Source organism: Nyctereutes procyonoides, unplaced genomic scaffold, assembly GCF_905146905.1.
Source record: "Nyctereutes procyonoides isolate TBG_1078 unplaced genomic scaffold, NYPRO_anot_genome, whole genome shotgun sequence".
Classification (NCBI taxonomy): Eukaryota; Metazoa; Chordata; class Mammalia; order Carnivora; family Canidae; genus Nyctereutes; species Nyctereutes procyonoides.
In genome coordinates this window covers 42141645-42158735 of record NW_026575146.1, presented here as the reverse complement: position 1 = coordinate 42158735, position 17091 = coordinate 42141645, and the positions used below count along the sequence as shown (strand labels likewise).

The window sequence follows — 17091 nt, the reverse complement described above, 5'->3', positions numbered from 1 at the left end:
TCTGGGGATGGGACACAAAACCTGGGTATTAAGTCCTCCATATGTGAGGGCACTCCTTGCCCACATCTCTCCAATCATATTCCCTATACCACTTTCTCCCTAGCTCACCTCACTCAGTCACACTAACTCCCTGTGTTCTATAAACACACTCAGAGCGCTTCCACCACTGGGCTTTTTCAATAGTTATCCCTCCTCCTGGAAAGTTATTCACCCTCGAAGATAATCTTCAAGTCTCTATTTAAATGTCACCGTTTCAATGAATCCTTCTTCCTGGACTACCCTACATAAAATAAAAATGCCTTCTTCCTGAACTAGCCTCCTTGCTCTGCTTTTTCACCAAAGCACTCCGTTACTATCTAACCAGGCTATGTATCTGTTGTGTTTATTATTGTCTCCCTACACTCTACTATGTAACCTCATATGGACATGTTTTATTTACTGCTACACTTTGAGCAATTAGGAAAGAACCTTATACTTAACAGATGTTCAGTGAGTGTTCACTTTCTGAGGCAATGGCTTCCTATGGTCCATTAGAGGAATGATACAAAGAAGTCAAGGAAGAGTATTTAATGTTACTTAAATAACTACCAAGAAAATATCAGGGAAGAAAAAGAAAAAAAAAAAAAAAAAAACACAAAGCAAAAACATTACACCAAACAAACAAATCCCAAACTCAGAGCTGTAGGGTGACTGAGAGGGATGGATGCAGCAGCTGAGAGTAAATTAATCACTGGTCAGCAAAGTTTAGGAAGACTTCAGAACTGAGCCCAGAAGGAACGGTCGGCCTTCTGTAAACCGAGGATGACCGATGAAATTACAGAGAGAGGACCATGTGCAATACCACAGAAGTGGAGGCTGGCTGGGCAGTCTTCCCAAGGTGTGTTCATATAGCATATCCCTGAGGAACAATTTGGTGAAGTGAAAAGGATGGTGGAACATTGGAGAAGGCTGGATTTGACAGCTTTAAACAGATTTAACACAGGTCTTCTTGGTTAATGTCAATCTCTAAGAAAGGAAGTAGAGTATGCAGTATTTCCCTGCCTTAGCCACATAATCTTTTCTCATTTTGCACAAGCACACAGACATGAAGCCAAGCTGAACTTTTATTACTAATGTGACATTTTTCCCCACTTCATTTTGCTGTAATTTGCCTACTAAATTAACACAGTAATAATGTGTCCCCAAACGAAAGACTCCCTTCATTAGCGTATTTAAACCAAATGTGCAACTCCAATTCTGAACATGCCCAGAAGCCAGCTGTCATTTTTCACTGCATATTGTTTAGGGTATCACAAATCTTCCACTTGGGAAATAAAATCCTGAAATGTTATTTTCACCACTCCATTCTTTATTCAATTTGCAATAAATAACCCACTATGAGAACAATTTAAGCCTACAATATTTTAAGAGTCTTTTTTAATGCTTTTGAGAATTTTAGGTATTCTGACCTCCTAAAAAGATATTCAGATCTAAGATAAACATATTAGAACTAAACAACAACAACGAAATAGTAGTGCTTCAGCAGCTGGAAGGCACTCAAGAGACTACACAGTCCAGTGTGCTGAAAGGCCTCACCAGCCCCATTACAGCAAAGAAATCATGATGTCTTTACTCAAAGTCAAATAATGAATTAGGTACCAAAAACAGCAAACAGAGCTCAGGTCACCTGACATCCTAGTTGGTTATCTTTTAAACACACAATACAGTGTATATACATATTTTACTTAAAACCTGATAAAGAATGATCTAAAGTGTGATAAAATCTGGGTAAGTCAACTCCAGTGGTCTTCAAAAGACATAGAGAAAAGTTAAACTGAAGACATCCTTTTCTACAAATAAGGCAAGACAAACCAAATGTAAAAGCTAGAGATTTATTGTTATTTTGTGATTAATAAATTGTCAAATTGGTTATGACACTATCCCACACTGTATACCACCATTCGCCAGTACAGAAGTTTTTTAACCAGACTGAGGCATACGGCAGAGAGAGCAAAGACACATGAATACCATCCTTAACAACCTCCTCTAGTCATGCCTCCACCTTGATCATCACTCATGTTTTCCTCCTAGGGAAAGTGTCAGAACAGTGCACGGGCTGGTGGGCAACCTGGCCTCTTGACCTTTTTTAATAGCAAGCAACTTACAGAAGTAATGGAATTCAACTTGTATTTCCTTTGATTTTATTGGTCTGAACTCATTTTAGATTAACATTTTAATTTCCTGTAACTGTACATGAGAGTATATAACGACCTAAGAGAATACTGAACCAGAGTCAGCCAAATATATTACTGACCCCAAAGTTGTGTTTTAATTGGTCCTAAAGGAATGTACCACACCCCAACAGTTTGAGAGTTAGGCAAACAGAACTTCTTTGGGGAGGGAAGAAAAAGGCTGTAGAACAGCCAAATGTACTCAACATTGTTAAAACGGCTCTTTGTTTTTCACCCCTGAATGATACCTCTTTACTACACTATATGCACAGAAATCCTAACAGAATCTTGGTTGCCAGTATTATTTAGGCTGGCCCAATCCAGGATAGATCCCCACCCCCCGCCCCCAATTCCCCTTTTCTGAGGCTCTGGAAAGCACAATATTTAACTATTTCTTATTAGAACTACCAAAACACTTCAGAAACAAGTGGCTCACAAATCATTTTAAATTCGTGTATTGCCTGTGCATGAGAAAACTGATAAACCCAAAAGATAGTTCTATTTTTATATGGCAATTAAAAATAACTGAAACATCAAGACACTTTCAGTGAAAGCAACATTTCAATTACAAATTGTAATGCCTGTTGAACTACCTATGGGAGAAGCTGAAAGTCCTAGGCAAATGCACTTTTGGGTTATACTACAGTGCTCCTTCAGTCTGCACAAAGATAATTTACAGTCAATCTGTGAATGTTGAGACAATGTTACATTTTGTTGTCTGTACAATTAAATGTCCTTAGAGAGATAACCAGAATCAGCTTTTCTACTATATTTTCAACAAACCTGACTAACCGGCACTTTTGCTGAGAGATGTTTATCAAAGATGCTGTAAGATTCTACACAATTAAGAAATACTCAGCTTTAAAATATTTCCTTATCTTCACTTTTTTTGGTTATAGGTGCTCTGCTCAGATAATCTATTGCAGTTTGTTTCTAGAAATGCCATCCCCAATGTGCATACTACACTGTATTCAAATAAAGCAAAAACTGTCAGTAGTATAAATCTTACAGCATTTTTTTGCAAAAATACATGCCAAAGTCACAATAAGCAATATTGTACCACAAATTATAGAGCGCAAATGATTTGCTTCTTTTTAATGCTTTTATTCTACATAAATTACTACCATAGGCTAATGTTTAAAAAGCAAATAAATTGGACAGATGCAGAACAAAAATCTGTTCACCCAACTATAAAAGGTGAGGTTTTTTTTTTAAAAATTACCATAAATGCAGAAGTGTTTGATGCATGCAGTAGCCTTAAATGAAAAAGCATTGATTCCCACTGTTAAAAAAAAAAAAAAAAAAAAAAAAAACACAGAGAAACCCACACATCTTACTGCACTCCACCTTAAAATGCATCATATTGGGTTTGTTTATAACAGCACAGAATCCCAAGAGTCAAAATGAAATAAAGCGGGTATTTTAAAGATTTAAGAGCCGTTATCAAAAATAAATTACATTTTTTCAAGATACAGAAATGCTGCTATGATGGCTGGGAGCCCAGTAACCTTTCAATAGCAGCATTGATATCACCTCCTGTTGCTATTAGCGCTTGCAAGTTTGCTTCACGGTTCAAAAATCCCATTGCACTGAGCTGTTCCAGTTGTTGCTGAAATCGGACTTCTGGATTCTGTAGCTGTTAAAGGAAAAAAAAAACACACAAACTAACCAAAACTCTAAGGAAAATCAGTCTGTGTCACGCCTAGATAACCTCTAAAAAGTTTTATTTTTTTTTATAATTTTTTAATTTTTTTTTTAATTTATGATACTCAGAGAGAGAGAGAGAGAGAGAGAGAGGCAGAGACATAGGCAGAAGGAGAAGCAGGCTCCATGCACCGGGAGCCCAATGTGGGATTCGATCCCGGGTCTCCAGGATCGCGCCCTGGGCCAAAGGCAGGCACCAAACCGCTGCACCACCCAGGGATCCCTCTAAAAAGTTTTAAATGCTCTTTTACAAATATGCTGGTCTACTAAGCTGTAAAAGCACTGGCCTCTCTTGAAACATAGTCAACATTTTTAAACATCCAGTAGCACTTAATGTTGTTATTTTAAATAATTTAATTTAGACTTAATCCTGTCAAATAGAATACAAAACTCTGCTCTTAAAAAAATTGCTTTTGGGGCAATTCTGGGAGGCTCAGTAGGTTATAAGTCTGACTATTGATTTTTGGCTCAGGTCATGATTTCAAGGTCATGAGATGGAGCTTGGCTTCAATGTCAAGAGTCTGCCTAAGGGATCCCTGGGTGGCGCAGCGGTTTGGCGCCTGCCTTTGGCCCAGGGCGCGATCCTGGAGACCCGGGATCGAATCCCACGTCAGGCTCCCGGTGCATGGAGCCTGCTTCTCCCTCTGCCTGTGTCTCTGCCTCTCTCTCTCACTGTGCCTATCATAAATAAATAAAAACTAAAAAAAAAAAAAAAAAAAAGAGTCTGCCTAAGATTCTCTCTCTTCCTCTGCCCCTCCCCCTGCTTGCACAAGCACTCTCTCAAAAATAAAATCTTTTAAAAACTCACCTAATAAACCTCATTCATTACATTAAGTCTATTTAAGAAGCCGCTGAAACTGCAAGAAACTTAAAAGTATAGATATAAACAGCTCAGAACTAAGGATTTATTTTGTAGCTAGTGACCAATTGGGTAAATATAAAAGCTAGTGTCCTCACATTCTAAAGGTTGAATGAGGCTTAGTCTGTACACTCAATTTTGCACTGGCTGGTCAAGTCTTCAGGAGAGTTCCATTTCCAGGCCCACAGTATATTATATACTCCTGATATTTCAGCTCCATCAAATCTTTCTTCAGAAACGAAGTTAAGACAAAATACATAAAGGATCAAACAATCCTAGCTAATCTGATAATGAGGAGGCCTATAGCCTGTTCAACTTAAGTAACAATTCTAATACCTAACATCTTTTTTACTTACTAATTCCATGAATATTATACTGAGCCAGAGCAATGTTAAGTACTGGGAATACAAATAGTTGTATAGGATAAAACTCTGCCCTGTTTATTAGATCTAATAAGGCTTAAAATCAGAAAGCATGCTCTATTTTTTGCCATGCAGAATTACAGGGGGAATCTACCATTAACAGGTTTGACTGGCTCTCATCTTTGTACAACAGCAGATTCTTAGTAAGGCTAATTAATGTTTCCAGATGTGAGAACATTATTAGAAGTCCACATTTTTAAGTCATATATTTGTGAGGCTTATATATGTAACACAAGTTACCACACGCAGTAGTAGTGGGCAGGGAGAGAGAGGACATTTTCTTTAAGACAAAATACAAGGACAAGATAGAACTATAGTTAGAGTTGTTCAGGAGGCATTTGGGATAATCAAGCTTCTTTTTTAAAAAAGATTTTATTTATTCATGAGAGACACACAGAGAGAGGCAGGGACATAGGCAGAAGGAGAAGCAGGGGACTCAATCCTGAGACATCAGGATCACAACACCTGAGTCAAAGGTAGACGCTCAAACACTGAGCCACCCAGGTGCCCCTGGAATAATCAAGTTTCTACGCCAACCTGACAGACTTTTAAAAAATACAACATACTTCAAATAATTTCCCAAGATGGACTCTAAAAAATGCACTTTAAAAAGCAACTTCCAAATAAAGCAAAGTTGGAGTATTTTTTTCCAACCACAGTTTCCTTTGATGTCTAATAGTACACCAAATAATTTTGTAATGCCTATTCTACAAAACTATGTTTTTCACTATACTCTAAACCCTGAAGGACTGCCTCTTTCTTTTTTGGTTGTTTGTGGAAATATCTAAATTTCCAAAAAGGAATACAAAATGTGAGCAGAAAGAATCTTTACCTGAGGATTTACTCCAGCAAGAGCCTGCAGCATCTGTTGGATAAACTGCTGGTGTCCGGGTTCAGTGGTTCCGGTCGTGGGACTTGGGTTGTCAGTAGGGGCAGAGTTAGACCCGTTGCTTCCTGAAGAGCCTCCAGTGCTTCCTAATGCCCCCAGGCCAGGAGTAAACCTAGGGAAGCAAGAATTGGTAAAAATAAACCTCAGGTCCTGCAATAGGAGGCCAGACCAGGCCCCTGATGGTAAATCAGTTATATTTTTAAAATAGTATTAGCTGTTATCTTCTTAAAATGAGCATTTTTAACTTTGAAAACTCAGTCTTGAAAACAATCTCAACAAAAATGGGCACAATAATATATAAGTATAAAATGCTCAGAGAGAATAAGCAAGTACTATGCACTTTCACAGTCATCCCCAAATGAGCCTACCCTGGGATGAGGCCAGGGGCTTCCGTTGCTAATGTCTGTAAACCCTGCTGAATTTGTAACAAGGCCTGCATTGCTCTAGGATTTGACATTGCCGATAATGTATCAGGATTCTGCATCTAAGGAAGAAAGAAAACAGGTGGTTAACAAAGGAATTAATTACAATCAGTGAAAGTAAAATTTAAATGTTTCTTTGCTACATTTCCGGGGAAAATCTAAAACCTTACTCCCAGACACTGGTAATCCATAATCTTTCCCCAGATAAACACAAGCACCTCTTCCTTGACAGCAAACCTAGAGGGCAAATCGTGAACTAACTTGCTCCCAAGTCCATCATGAAAGCCATTTTTCATAAGGAAAGATAATCAGGAGCTACTCTGGAAGCCACAACTGTTCCCCTTCTCCAACAGAAGACAGAAGTATTATTTCTAAGAGACAACCTCCAACTGCACAATTTGTATAACATGGTAAAATATGGTGAAAGCTACAGATTCTTCCCAACCAAGTGTTATCTGTTGCCGATATAACAATTTTACCAGTAAGATATACTCTAAAACAATAGTTCCAAATTTGAAGTTAGTATGTGTATTCTAATGTTCAGCATCACTACTTCCAAACATAACACCACCTGACTGACCAAAAGAGATAGGCTAACATTAACATCATTACAATAGATCAAAGGACAATAACTAACCTTGGATAATAGTTTACAGACCCAAGAATCATTTGTATAATATTTAAACACCCTAGAACTACTAGTTTCAAAACACCAAGACTGACTTCTCTTTTGTCTTTTTAAGTAATAAAATACCATTCCAACCTCAAGGTTTGTTTTTTTTTTTTTATAATAAAACCTTCCTTGTAGGACAACACTGACAATTTTAATCATGCTAATTCCGAGTCTGAGGAAATGAGATCTACCCCTCAAAAAAAGAAACATTCCAATAATTTGGAGGAATTAAAACATTACAAAGAAACCAAACCTGTGAAGAAACAGAATAGGGTAGCTCCTTCCTGCTACTCGAGATTAGTTAAACCACAAAGCATAACATAACACAATGGAGCACTTCAAAGTTAGTAAAGTGAAAGGAAATGGTTTATGGTATTAACGAAGCATTCCAAATCCTAAATCCTCAAAAGCAAAAACAAAATGGTTCTTTCCTCAGAATTTAAGAAATATGAGCAAGAGGTCAGCAGTGAAATGGGGCTCAGTTAAGATCAAGCCGAATTCTCTGTGAATTGACAGCAGTGTCAAGCTAACATCTATGGTTTGCTATCAGCCAGAGAAGAGCAAGGAAAACGTTTATCATCAAACTTTTTCAAGCAAATCATTACCGAAGATAGCTAGCATCTTTTCTTACTCACTTGTTGGAGGAAAGTTGGGAGCTGTTGTCTCATTTGTTCTTGAAGCTGAGGATTTCCAGCAAATAGGGGATTATTCAGCATCATCTATGGGGCAAGTGTTCAAACATTTTTAACTGGAAATATCTGAAACAAGTAATGTACCTTGTTTAATAGTCTATCTTCCCCCAAGTGCCTAATCTGGCACTTACAGAGAGGAAGGTAGAACATGAATAAAAAAGAAGGGAAGATACTATCCACAAGAGGGATCTCCAGAAAAAAAAAAACAAAAACAAAACAAAAAAATGAGGTATCTTCTCTCTCAATGAGAATGGTGAGTATGATAATGACATGCAATATCCTAAAAAATAAAAACAATCGTTTTCTTCGGATTTTCCTCGAGCAAAGTAAAATATATGCCCTTAAAAAAAAATAGGGATAGCTGGCATTCAGGAGGATACAATAACTGCTACACTGACAGAATAAACATAAGCATCAATACATGAAACAATACATGGCTTGCTTAGACACCTCAACACACAAGTGGCAAGCACAGAGAAAAATCCAGATCTGGAACCACTATATCTATCTCTACCTCCCTACTGCAAAACAGCTAGTATTAGGTCCAGAAAAATAACACTGCAGAACGGCAATCACCCTGCCAGAGAAATGGAGCTGCTAGGTGAAAATCAGTCCAGGACTAGCACCAACAGATCTCTGGGTAAAGTATTAAAATGTGTTAAGACCTGAAAGATATAAATCTGTTTGAGAACACCAAGATTAGCCTCTGGATTTCACCTCACTACCACCAGAGATGAGAAAAGTGGCATGCCTCCTAACATTCACATAGGTGTTAAGAATTCAAGTCAGGGTCAATATTAACGTTAATACCTGAAAATAAGATTATGATACACAATCAACATAACCAGAAACTAATTCTCATAGCTTTGAAAAAGACGAAAGTTTTATCACTTTCCCAGATGGTATGAAGTCAACAAACAATGATTTACTGATCACCTATTTACCAGTCCAAAGTCTGGAGGGTAAAGTAAAATCATCATTGCCCTCAAGTAGTTAACCATACTTGAGAGCAATTAATTATATGTACACACTAGAAATAGAATTCCACTTTCTCTCCTTTATTCTTACAAAATGGATTATTTAATTTCAACAAAATGAAGAAATGTTTTATGGATATACAAATATTTGTTTCAAAGTGACCAATAAATTCACAGTAAATAATACCTACTTGATATCAACAAACCTGCTTTATTGTCTCCATAATGCTTTTAATTATGAGAACAGATTAATAAAGTTATCACATTTATCTTCCAGGATTCATGTCATTTGAGAAAGCATGGCATCTTAAACCCATTCATTCTTTCTCAGAAAATCATTTTGTTTGCTTAAGATATTTCTCCTAACTTACCTCACTATAAACAATAGTTTCTATACTCAGACTTTTTCGAATATCTAAAAAACAAAATCAGCATAGAAAAACTACAAACTTTAATTTGCTGATAACCAGAGTATGTTGTAAACATTTCTAAATTGTATATAATAAAAGACATGCATATCTAGCCTTCTCTGTTAACATTTTACTTTAGAGTGAAAAACAATATATCGAAGTGCTCAAGTCACTGTATAATGTAGTTAGTTTAAATGGCTGGAAATATGCGTATTAAAATCAAACTGTTTTTTAAGATTTTATTTATTTATTCATGAGAGGTGGGGGGCAGAGACACAGGCAGGGGAGGAGCAGGCTCCATGCAAGGAGCCTGATGTGGGACTCGATCCCAGGTCTCTAGGATCACGCCCTGGACTGAAGGTGGTGCTAAACCGCTGAGCCACTGGGGCTGCCCAAAATCAAACTTTTAAGTGAAATGCACATTCAGTGCTAATTAGTCAAACAGACTTTTAAAAACATACATACATATTTTCCACATTTATTTTAAACAAAAGTGCTATGATCACAGTAAGTTGAGCATTTAATACTAGTAACTCATAATTTTTATATGAATAAGAATATACAAAAATTCAAATACAAAAACTTGTTCTTTATTTCTAATTCCACAAATATTAAGAGGGTAGAAGTTATCTGCTATATACCTGAATCAATATGGTTCCAGACTTCAGAAAACAAAAACCATTTTGTTTGACATAATGAAGAAAGTGATTAAAAGCTTTTAGAATTCTGAAAATAGGAATACACTATAAAGGAAAAGATGTAAAGTCCCTAACACTCTAAGCTTTTAATACCCAGTAAACTACAGATGATCAAGGTTATTTAACATCCTCCAAGGTTTTTTTTTTTCAAGCCCAGTGTTTCTTTTTTTTTTTTTATTATTATTTATGATAGTCACAGAGAGAGAGAGAGAGAGAGAGAGAGAGAGGGGCAGAGACACAGGCAGAGGGAGAAGCAGGCTCCATGCACCGGGAGCCCGACGTGGGATTCGATCCTGGGTCTCCAGGATCGCGCCCTGGGCCAAAGGCAGGCACCAAACCGCTGCGCCACCCAGGGATCCCAAGCCCAGTGGTTCTTAACCTAGGGACACATCAGAATTGCCCAGGGAATTTGGGGATAGGGGAAATGCAACGTAATTACAACAGAATCTCTCAGGTTAGAAAGATTTTTCTTCATTCTTTTTATTTCTTTTTTAAAATTTTTATTTATTTATGATAGTCACACAGAAAGAGAGAGAGAGAGAGAGGCAGAGACACAGGCAGAGGAAGAAGCAGGCTCCATGCACTGGGAGCCAGACGTGGGATTCGATCCCGGGCCCTGGGCCAAAGGCAGGCACCAAACCGCTGCGCCACCAAACCGCTGCGCCACCCAGGGATCCCAGAAAGATTTTTTTTTTTAACTTTAAAGCTCCCAAAGTGACTTTTTGTTTTAAGATTTTATTTATTTATCCATGAGAGACGAGAGACGAGAGGGGGGGGGGGCAGGCAGAGACACAGGCAGAAGGCGAAGCAGGCTCCACGCAGAAAGCCCGATGCGGGACTCGATCCCAATCCCAGGACTCCAGGATCACGCCCTGGGCTGAAGGCAGGCACCAAACCGTTAAGCCATCCAGGGATCCCCTCCCAAAGTGATTCTAAGTGTTCAGCCAGAGTTCAGATCCACTAATTCCCCTAGTTATAATCTCTTCAAAACGAATTAGAAAATGAGCAAATTAATAAAAGACCATCATACTAATTTTGGAGAGGAATCTATAATGGAAAGAATGAGAACACTGTTCCACAAATCTCCCCCTGCATTTTAACAAATGATTTCAGACTATTTTATAACTTCTATTTTTTTTTAAAGATTTTATTTATTTATTCATGAGAGACACAGAGAGAGAGAGAGGCAGAGACACAGGCAGAGGGAGAAGCAGGCTCCACGCAGGAAGCCCAATGTGGGACTTGATCCTAAGACTCTGGGATCATGCCCTGAGCCAAAGGCAGATACTCAATCACTGAGCCACCCAGGCATCCCTATAACTGCTATTTTGAACATGACTATTTCTCAAAGATTTATATGATCTAATAAACACAAGTATTCCAAGAAATGTATTAACACTGTACTTAATCACTTTCAAGATTTACATTTCACTAAATATCTTCCAGAGAGTCATCCAAAACTTTGTATTCATCTCCTAAATTAACATATATACAAATTAAACCTTCACTTCTTTCTAGCCAATGAATAGCAGATATGAAGCTGTTTTAATTATACATGAGGACGTTAGTTTACTGCAAAGGAACAAAGTATCCAAAATATTGGAGGTGCAGTTTACCTACTTTTCTAGGTAACACAACATAACCCAAACATGCCAAAATCACATTTGATTCGGCTCTTTCAATTCATACTGCACAGTCCTTTTTAATACAATTAATTACAAACTCACCTGTGCAGCAAGGTCAGGGTTCTGACTTAGTGACTGCATCATGCTTCTCATGTAGGGGGCAGACAACATATTTTGCATAAGTTGTGGGTTTTCAGTTATTTGTTGCAACAAGCTCTGCATTCCTGGTGTGTTGAACATACTAGCTGAAAGGTAAAAAAAAAAAAAAAGAAAAATGACACTGTATCAAGGAAAAAACACATAAACACAAGTGAAAGTTTTAAAGTACAGTACATACCATGTGTAATTTTAGGAACTACAGATGAGCACACATATTACTAATCAATTGAACTAAGAATTATAAAAGAGTATCTCCCAAACTACATGCGAAACATATACCAGTAAAGGAAGGCTTATGATGTTAAAACATTCTGCTTATGTTTCCAATAAAATCACACCTAATGGAAAGGGCTAAGTTCTAAGTTCTAAAGTAAACTTAAGAGGCAAAAATTAGGTATGGTCAAAATTACTAACTGAAAAATCCCACATAGTAAATCCGGGCTAACGTTTCCTCTAGGACTGCCTGATTAGAACCACATCCAGCACCTGATACGCTCACACTGAACCAAACCCTCTCTCTTCTCGCCCAGATTTCCTCATGGATGAGCCTCCATTCCACTTTCACCCAGGACTGATACGGAGTAAAATAGCAGGCACATTTAACGTATCAGAGCAAAGACTAAGTAGGAACAGTGACCAGAGCCAGATTACCTGGGTTCAAATCTAATTTATGTAATCTTGGGCAAGTTATTTGGCTTCTTCATACTTCCAGTTTCCCCATCTGTCAAATGGAATAAATAGTATCCACTGCATGGACAGGTTGTGACAGCTAATGTGCCTAAGTGTTAATTTTTTTTTATGAGACCTACTGCTAAATTTATGCAAATTCAACCTTCTATGAAAACTAATCTGTTCAACACATAACCAGATTTTCACTTGCTGACTAGATAAACTCAAATATATTCTCAAACTCATTATATGCAAACTTAACTCCTTAGTTTTTTCATTTCCCTCCTGCTCTAACTCCAGAGTCATTTTATCAGGCTTAAAATATTCAACAATTCCCATTTATCTTTCTGGTTTATTAGAAGTCTTTTGGGTTTTTTTTTTTTTTGGTAATCATTCTTTTTTTCCTATTTTCTCAAGTTGTTTCAATTAGGTTATTTTCCACATCCTGGAGTCTAAGAATATTCTAACACAAGTGTTGAAGAAACACTGCCTGCAAAGCAAATATGGCCCATGACCTGTTTTTTTTACAACCTACAAGCTAAAAATGTTTTTTACATTTTTGAATGGTTAAAGAAACATTGTGAAATGTGAAAACTATATGCCATTCAAACTTCAGTGTCCATAATAACATTTTCTTGGAACACAGTCTTGTTCACTTGTTTACAGTCCACAGACACCTACACCTAGTAGTTCCCACGAGGCTGTGGCCAGCCACCTCTCCCCTGCTACTGCAGATGCTGCTGAATGCATCACACACCACGGGGACTCAGTCACGCCTCACACCACACACATCACTATAGCATGTTGTTATTTTCTTTCTCTTAACTACCAGAACATACCAATCACATAAGCACACAAAGAAAGAGTTGGGACCATAAAAATTGTGCTTCTAAGGTACAATGGAGCAAGGGTTATTTTATCAAATGAGACAGCAAAACACTGTATTTTATGCAATAACATGAAGGAATACAAAATACTTCAATATTGCTAGACTAAGCACTCATCACAGAATTCCCAAATCAAGAAAACAAAAAATTAAAAAAAAATTAAAAAAAAAAAAAGAAAACAAAAAATTTAAAATGCAGCCATCTACTCACAGATTTCTTTACAAAAATAAAAAATGAAAATAAGGCTACAACCAGTAAAGTTTTCAAGTGGCTTCTTTGTTAGCCAAAAAGAAAAGCAGGACACTAGTAGTGATTAACTGGCATACTTAATGAAATCTTGATTGCAGCAGCCAAATACAAATCTGTCCAGAAAAAATAAAAAGTTTAAGTCTTTCAAGGAGAAGAGTTTCTCAAGAGTAAAGGACACTGAGGGCAGCCCCAGTGGCGCAGCGGTTTAGCGCCGCCTGCAGCCCAGGGCGTGATGCTGGAGATCCTGGATCGAGTCCCACGTCCGGCTCTCTGCATGGAGCCTGCTTCTCCCTCTGCCTGTGTCTCTGCCTCTGTGTGTGTGTCTCTATGAATAAATAAATAAAATCTTTAAAAAAAAAAAAAGAGTAAAGGACACTGAGCTCACAGCATCAATATTCAATAAAAAAATGGAAATTATTCTGTGTGGTATTCCTTTGTTCTTAATGAGTTGACAGATGTTAGTGTTTGAGGAGTCAATGTCAAGCTTAAAGTGACTGAAAAATTAGCCTTTGTAAACAGTCTGCATAGAACTACCCACAAAACTATTTTCGAAGTCCAGAAAACACTAATACAATGCAACCTGAAACAGAATCTGATAAAATGTGCCTATCTGATGATGATGAAAACATAAGTGGAAGACTGAAAGGATTACTTAGACAAATACAGAAAGCTTATAAAAATATAAAGTATTTAAAAACTATGGTTATTCACAGTCTTATTAACCATCAGGTAGACCAGAAGATATTTTGAACTATCATGTTATTCAACCAGTAGGAATATCAACGGTGAATACCATTTCACTCCTGTGAACTTCATATAGTCAATTCCATGAATTTTTGTCCGAAATATTCTGACTTGCCCAACCAAACAGCAGCAATCTGATGGCTTAGAAGAGGTAAAGTTTTTGTTTTGTAGGAGGTAAAGTTTTACTTCCATTTTTTTTTTTTTTTTAAGCTAAAGGCTAAGACTGAAATTCTTCTGAACCACTTAACCACCATAACCAAACACCAAATGACTCTGGAAAATTACCTTTTGCTAGAGACCTTAGTAATATTTCCCAATAAATTCAATCCATATAATTAGAAGGCAAACAGCATGCAAACAAGTAAAACTCATACTGTAGTGATTGTGACAATAACAAATTATTCAAATGACAATGTTAAGCTACTTTATACATTCTCTTGCTGTCAAAAAGCTAAAACAAGATTTCCATTCCCACAAATTTACAGTAGGTATATATTTTTAGTTCATACTACTATTCCAGCAGCATTTTTTGGACCTCAATGCAAGTGCAAAGAAAATTTCCACATTTCAAAATTCACTTAACGGTGTAATTGAGGTCCTACCACCAAACATTCAATTGTAAGTGATCAAACCTGCAAATAACATGTTAAAAGCAATGAAGAATCTAACAATCCTATAAATGCTTCCAACTGATGACTATGCTATTAAAACCACATGCTTTTGGAATGAGTACATATTTAAGTAAAAACTCATTATATATTATACTAACAGATGAACACAATTTGATTCTGACAACAGGAAAAACTGTAAAAATCAATTAAGTATTATCCCTAAAAAAGAATTCCATTCCTATCATTCATAGATATATATGAAACAGTATTATACTTAATTATTATTATATTTTCACTTATCATAATGTGTTTTCTCATAGTATTCTCAACTTCGCTCTTGGCCTGCAGGGCCTAAAGTATTACCTGACCTCTTGCAGGAAATTTGCTGACTCCTGCTCTAAGATTTCCTTACCTTCTAGAGTAAATGCTTACAGGGCAAAAGAGGAGTCAAGAGTTTTATCTTTACAGGTATATGTGGGTACATACATGTGTATGTAACTGCAAAGAGTTGAGTAAAAACACAATAGTGTACACTATGCTAACAAATCATTAGGCTAGCAGAGTCTCTTCACTTTTGCTGTTTTTTGTTCTCTTTTGATAGACACAATAACATGAAATCAAGCCATTAAGTAAAAAATCTCAATTAAAAAGTTACAAAACTGATTTTTTACAAAAATTGTTACCGTAGATAACCATAATTTAAAACAAAACAACAACAATTCTCCTATCAGGAGATCTGCCTAATCTTTGCTCTGTCTGGTCTGAGATCTTTGAAGTGTGAATAAAGTATCTCTCTCAAATGATAATAAGAGTCAAATAAGCAGTAAGTAAGATACAGAGCAGGATAATTGTTTTGCTGATTTAAAAACGGTATTACTTCAGATGTGAACTAGACTTACTATGGTGATCATTTGGGAATACACACAAACACTGAATCATTATACTGTATATTTGAAACACTATGCCAGATATAGTCTAATTTTTTTAAATGGCAATACTTCCATTTTTACAAAATTTGTATTACATTCAAAAACTTCATGAAACCCACTATAGTCTATAAAGAATATATCTTGGAGTGACCACCAATGACTTCCCCTATTATGATTTCTTCTCTCAGTAATGACCTTCCTAAAAATGCCTCATCCAGGGGAACCCTGGGTGGCTCAGTGGTCTAGCGCCTGCCTTTGGCCCAGGGTGTGATCCTGGAACCCCGGGACCGAGTCCCACTTCGAGCTCCCTGCATGGAGCCTGCTTCTCCCTCTGCATGTGTCTCTGCCTCTGTGTGTGTGTGTGTCTCTCAAGAATAAATAAATAAAATCTTAAAAAAAAAAAAAAATCCTCATCCAGCACCTCACCTTTCCACTTCCTCCGCCAAACACCAGGGATCTTTTAAAGCACATCCAAGTCCTCCTCAACTTTAGGAAGTAGCCCCATGCTTTCATTTCTTCTCATTTCCATGCCAACCACTAGGACTAAAACCATCACTCTAGCTACATATTTTAGATTTAAGTCTTAGCATCTGAATAGCTGACAAAAGGATTTCTATTTATTAAGTCCAGTCTACAGAGAAATGATCAAAAGTAAATTCCTAATCTGTTCACACTTCAAAATCTCCAGCAGCTTTTTATGCAAACATAGATCTTTTTTAAGTTTTTTTTTAATTTTTTATTTTATTATTTATGACAGTCAGAGAGAGAGAGAGAGAGGCAGAGACACAGGCAGAGGGAGAAGCAGGCTCCATGCACCGGGAGCCCGACGTGGGATTCGATCCCGGGTCTCCAGGATCGCGCCCTGGGCCAAAGGCAGGCGCCAAAGTGCTGCGCCACCCAGGGATCCCGCAAACATAGATCTTAAAGCCACTGTGAAGATTCTGATCCATGAAGGCTGAGGTTAAGACCTGGGAATCTGATTTTTAACAAACCTGGTAAGTGCTCTGATGCAGCTCATTTAGCCCTGGTCCCAGGACTGGAGTTTGAGAATCCACTGATCTAGAATACAAACTAGACTAAAGCCAAGAAACACGTGCTCCAGTAGGAAGTCCACAGGTAACTATATTCCCTCAGCATTCCTGCTGTTGAAATGAAATGACCACCTACTACTTCTCCCAAAACCATTTTATGAGAACGAAAAAACACACCACAATCTCTGGAAATCTTCAGTAACCTTTTCCACTATAATGCACACAAGTGAT

The 17091-nt window shown here is 37.3% G+C and overlaps 1 protein-coding gene across 2 annotated transcripts in view; it reads right to left on the bottom strand.

The window, feature by feature from the left end:
* Positions 1-1857: 1857 nt before the first annotated feature.
* The window catches only part of UBQLN1 (ubiquilin 1), a 47635-nt gene continuing 32401 nt past the window's right edge, over positions 1858-17091 (bottom strand). The window contains exons 7-11 of one of the 2 annotated variants that reach the window (XM_055310970.1): positions 11684-11826; positions 7815-7898; positions 6453-6568; positions 6028-6196; positions 1858-3846 (exon numbers count right to left, since the gene is read on the bottom strand). In XM_055310970.1, the coding sequence (XP_055166945.1) occupies positions 3694-3846; positions 6028-6196; positions 6453-6568; positions 7815-7898; positions 11684-11826 (665 nt within the window). In that variant the 3' untranslated portion in view covers positions 1858-3693. The remainder of the gene's footprint in view (positions 3847-6027; positions 6197-6452; positions 6569-7814; positions 7899-11683; positions 11827-17091) is intronic. The other variant, XM_055310972.1, reaches the window with a different exon arrangement.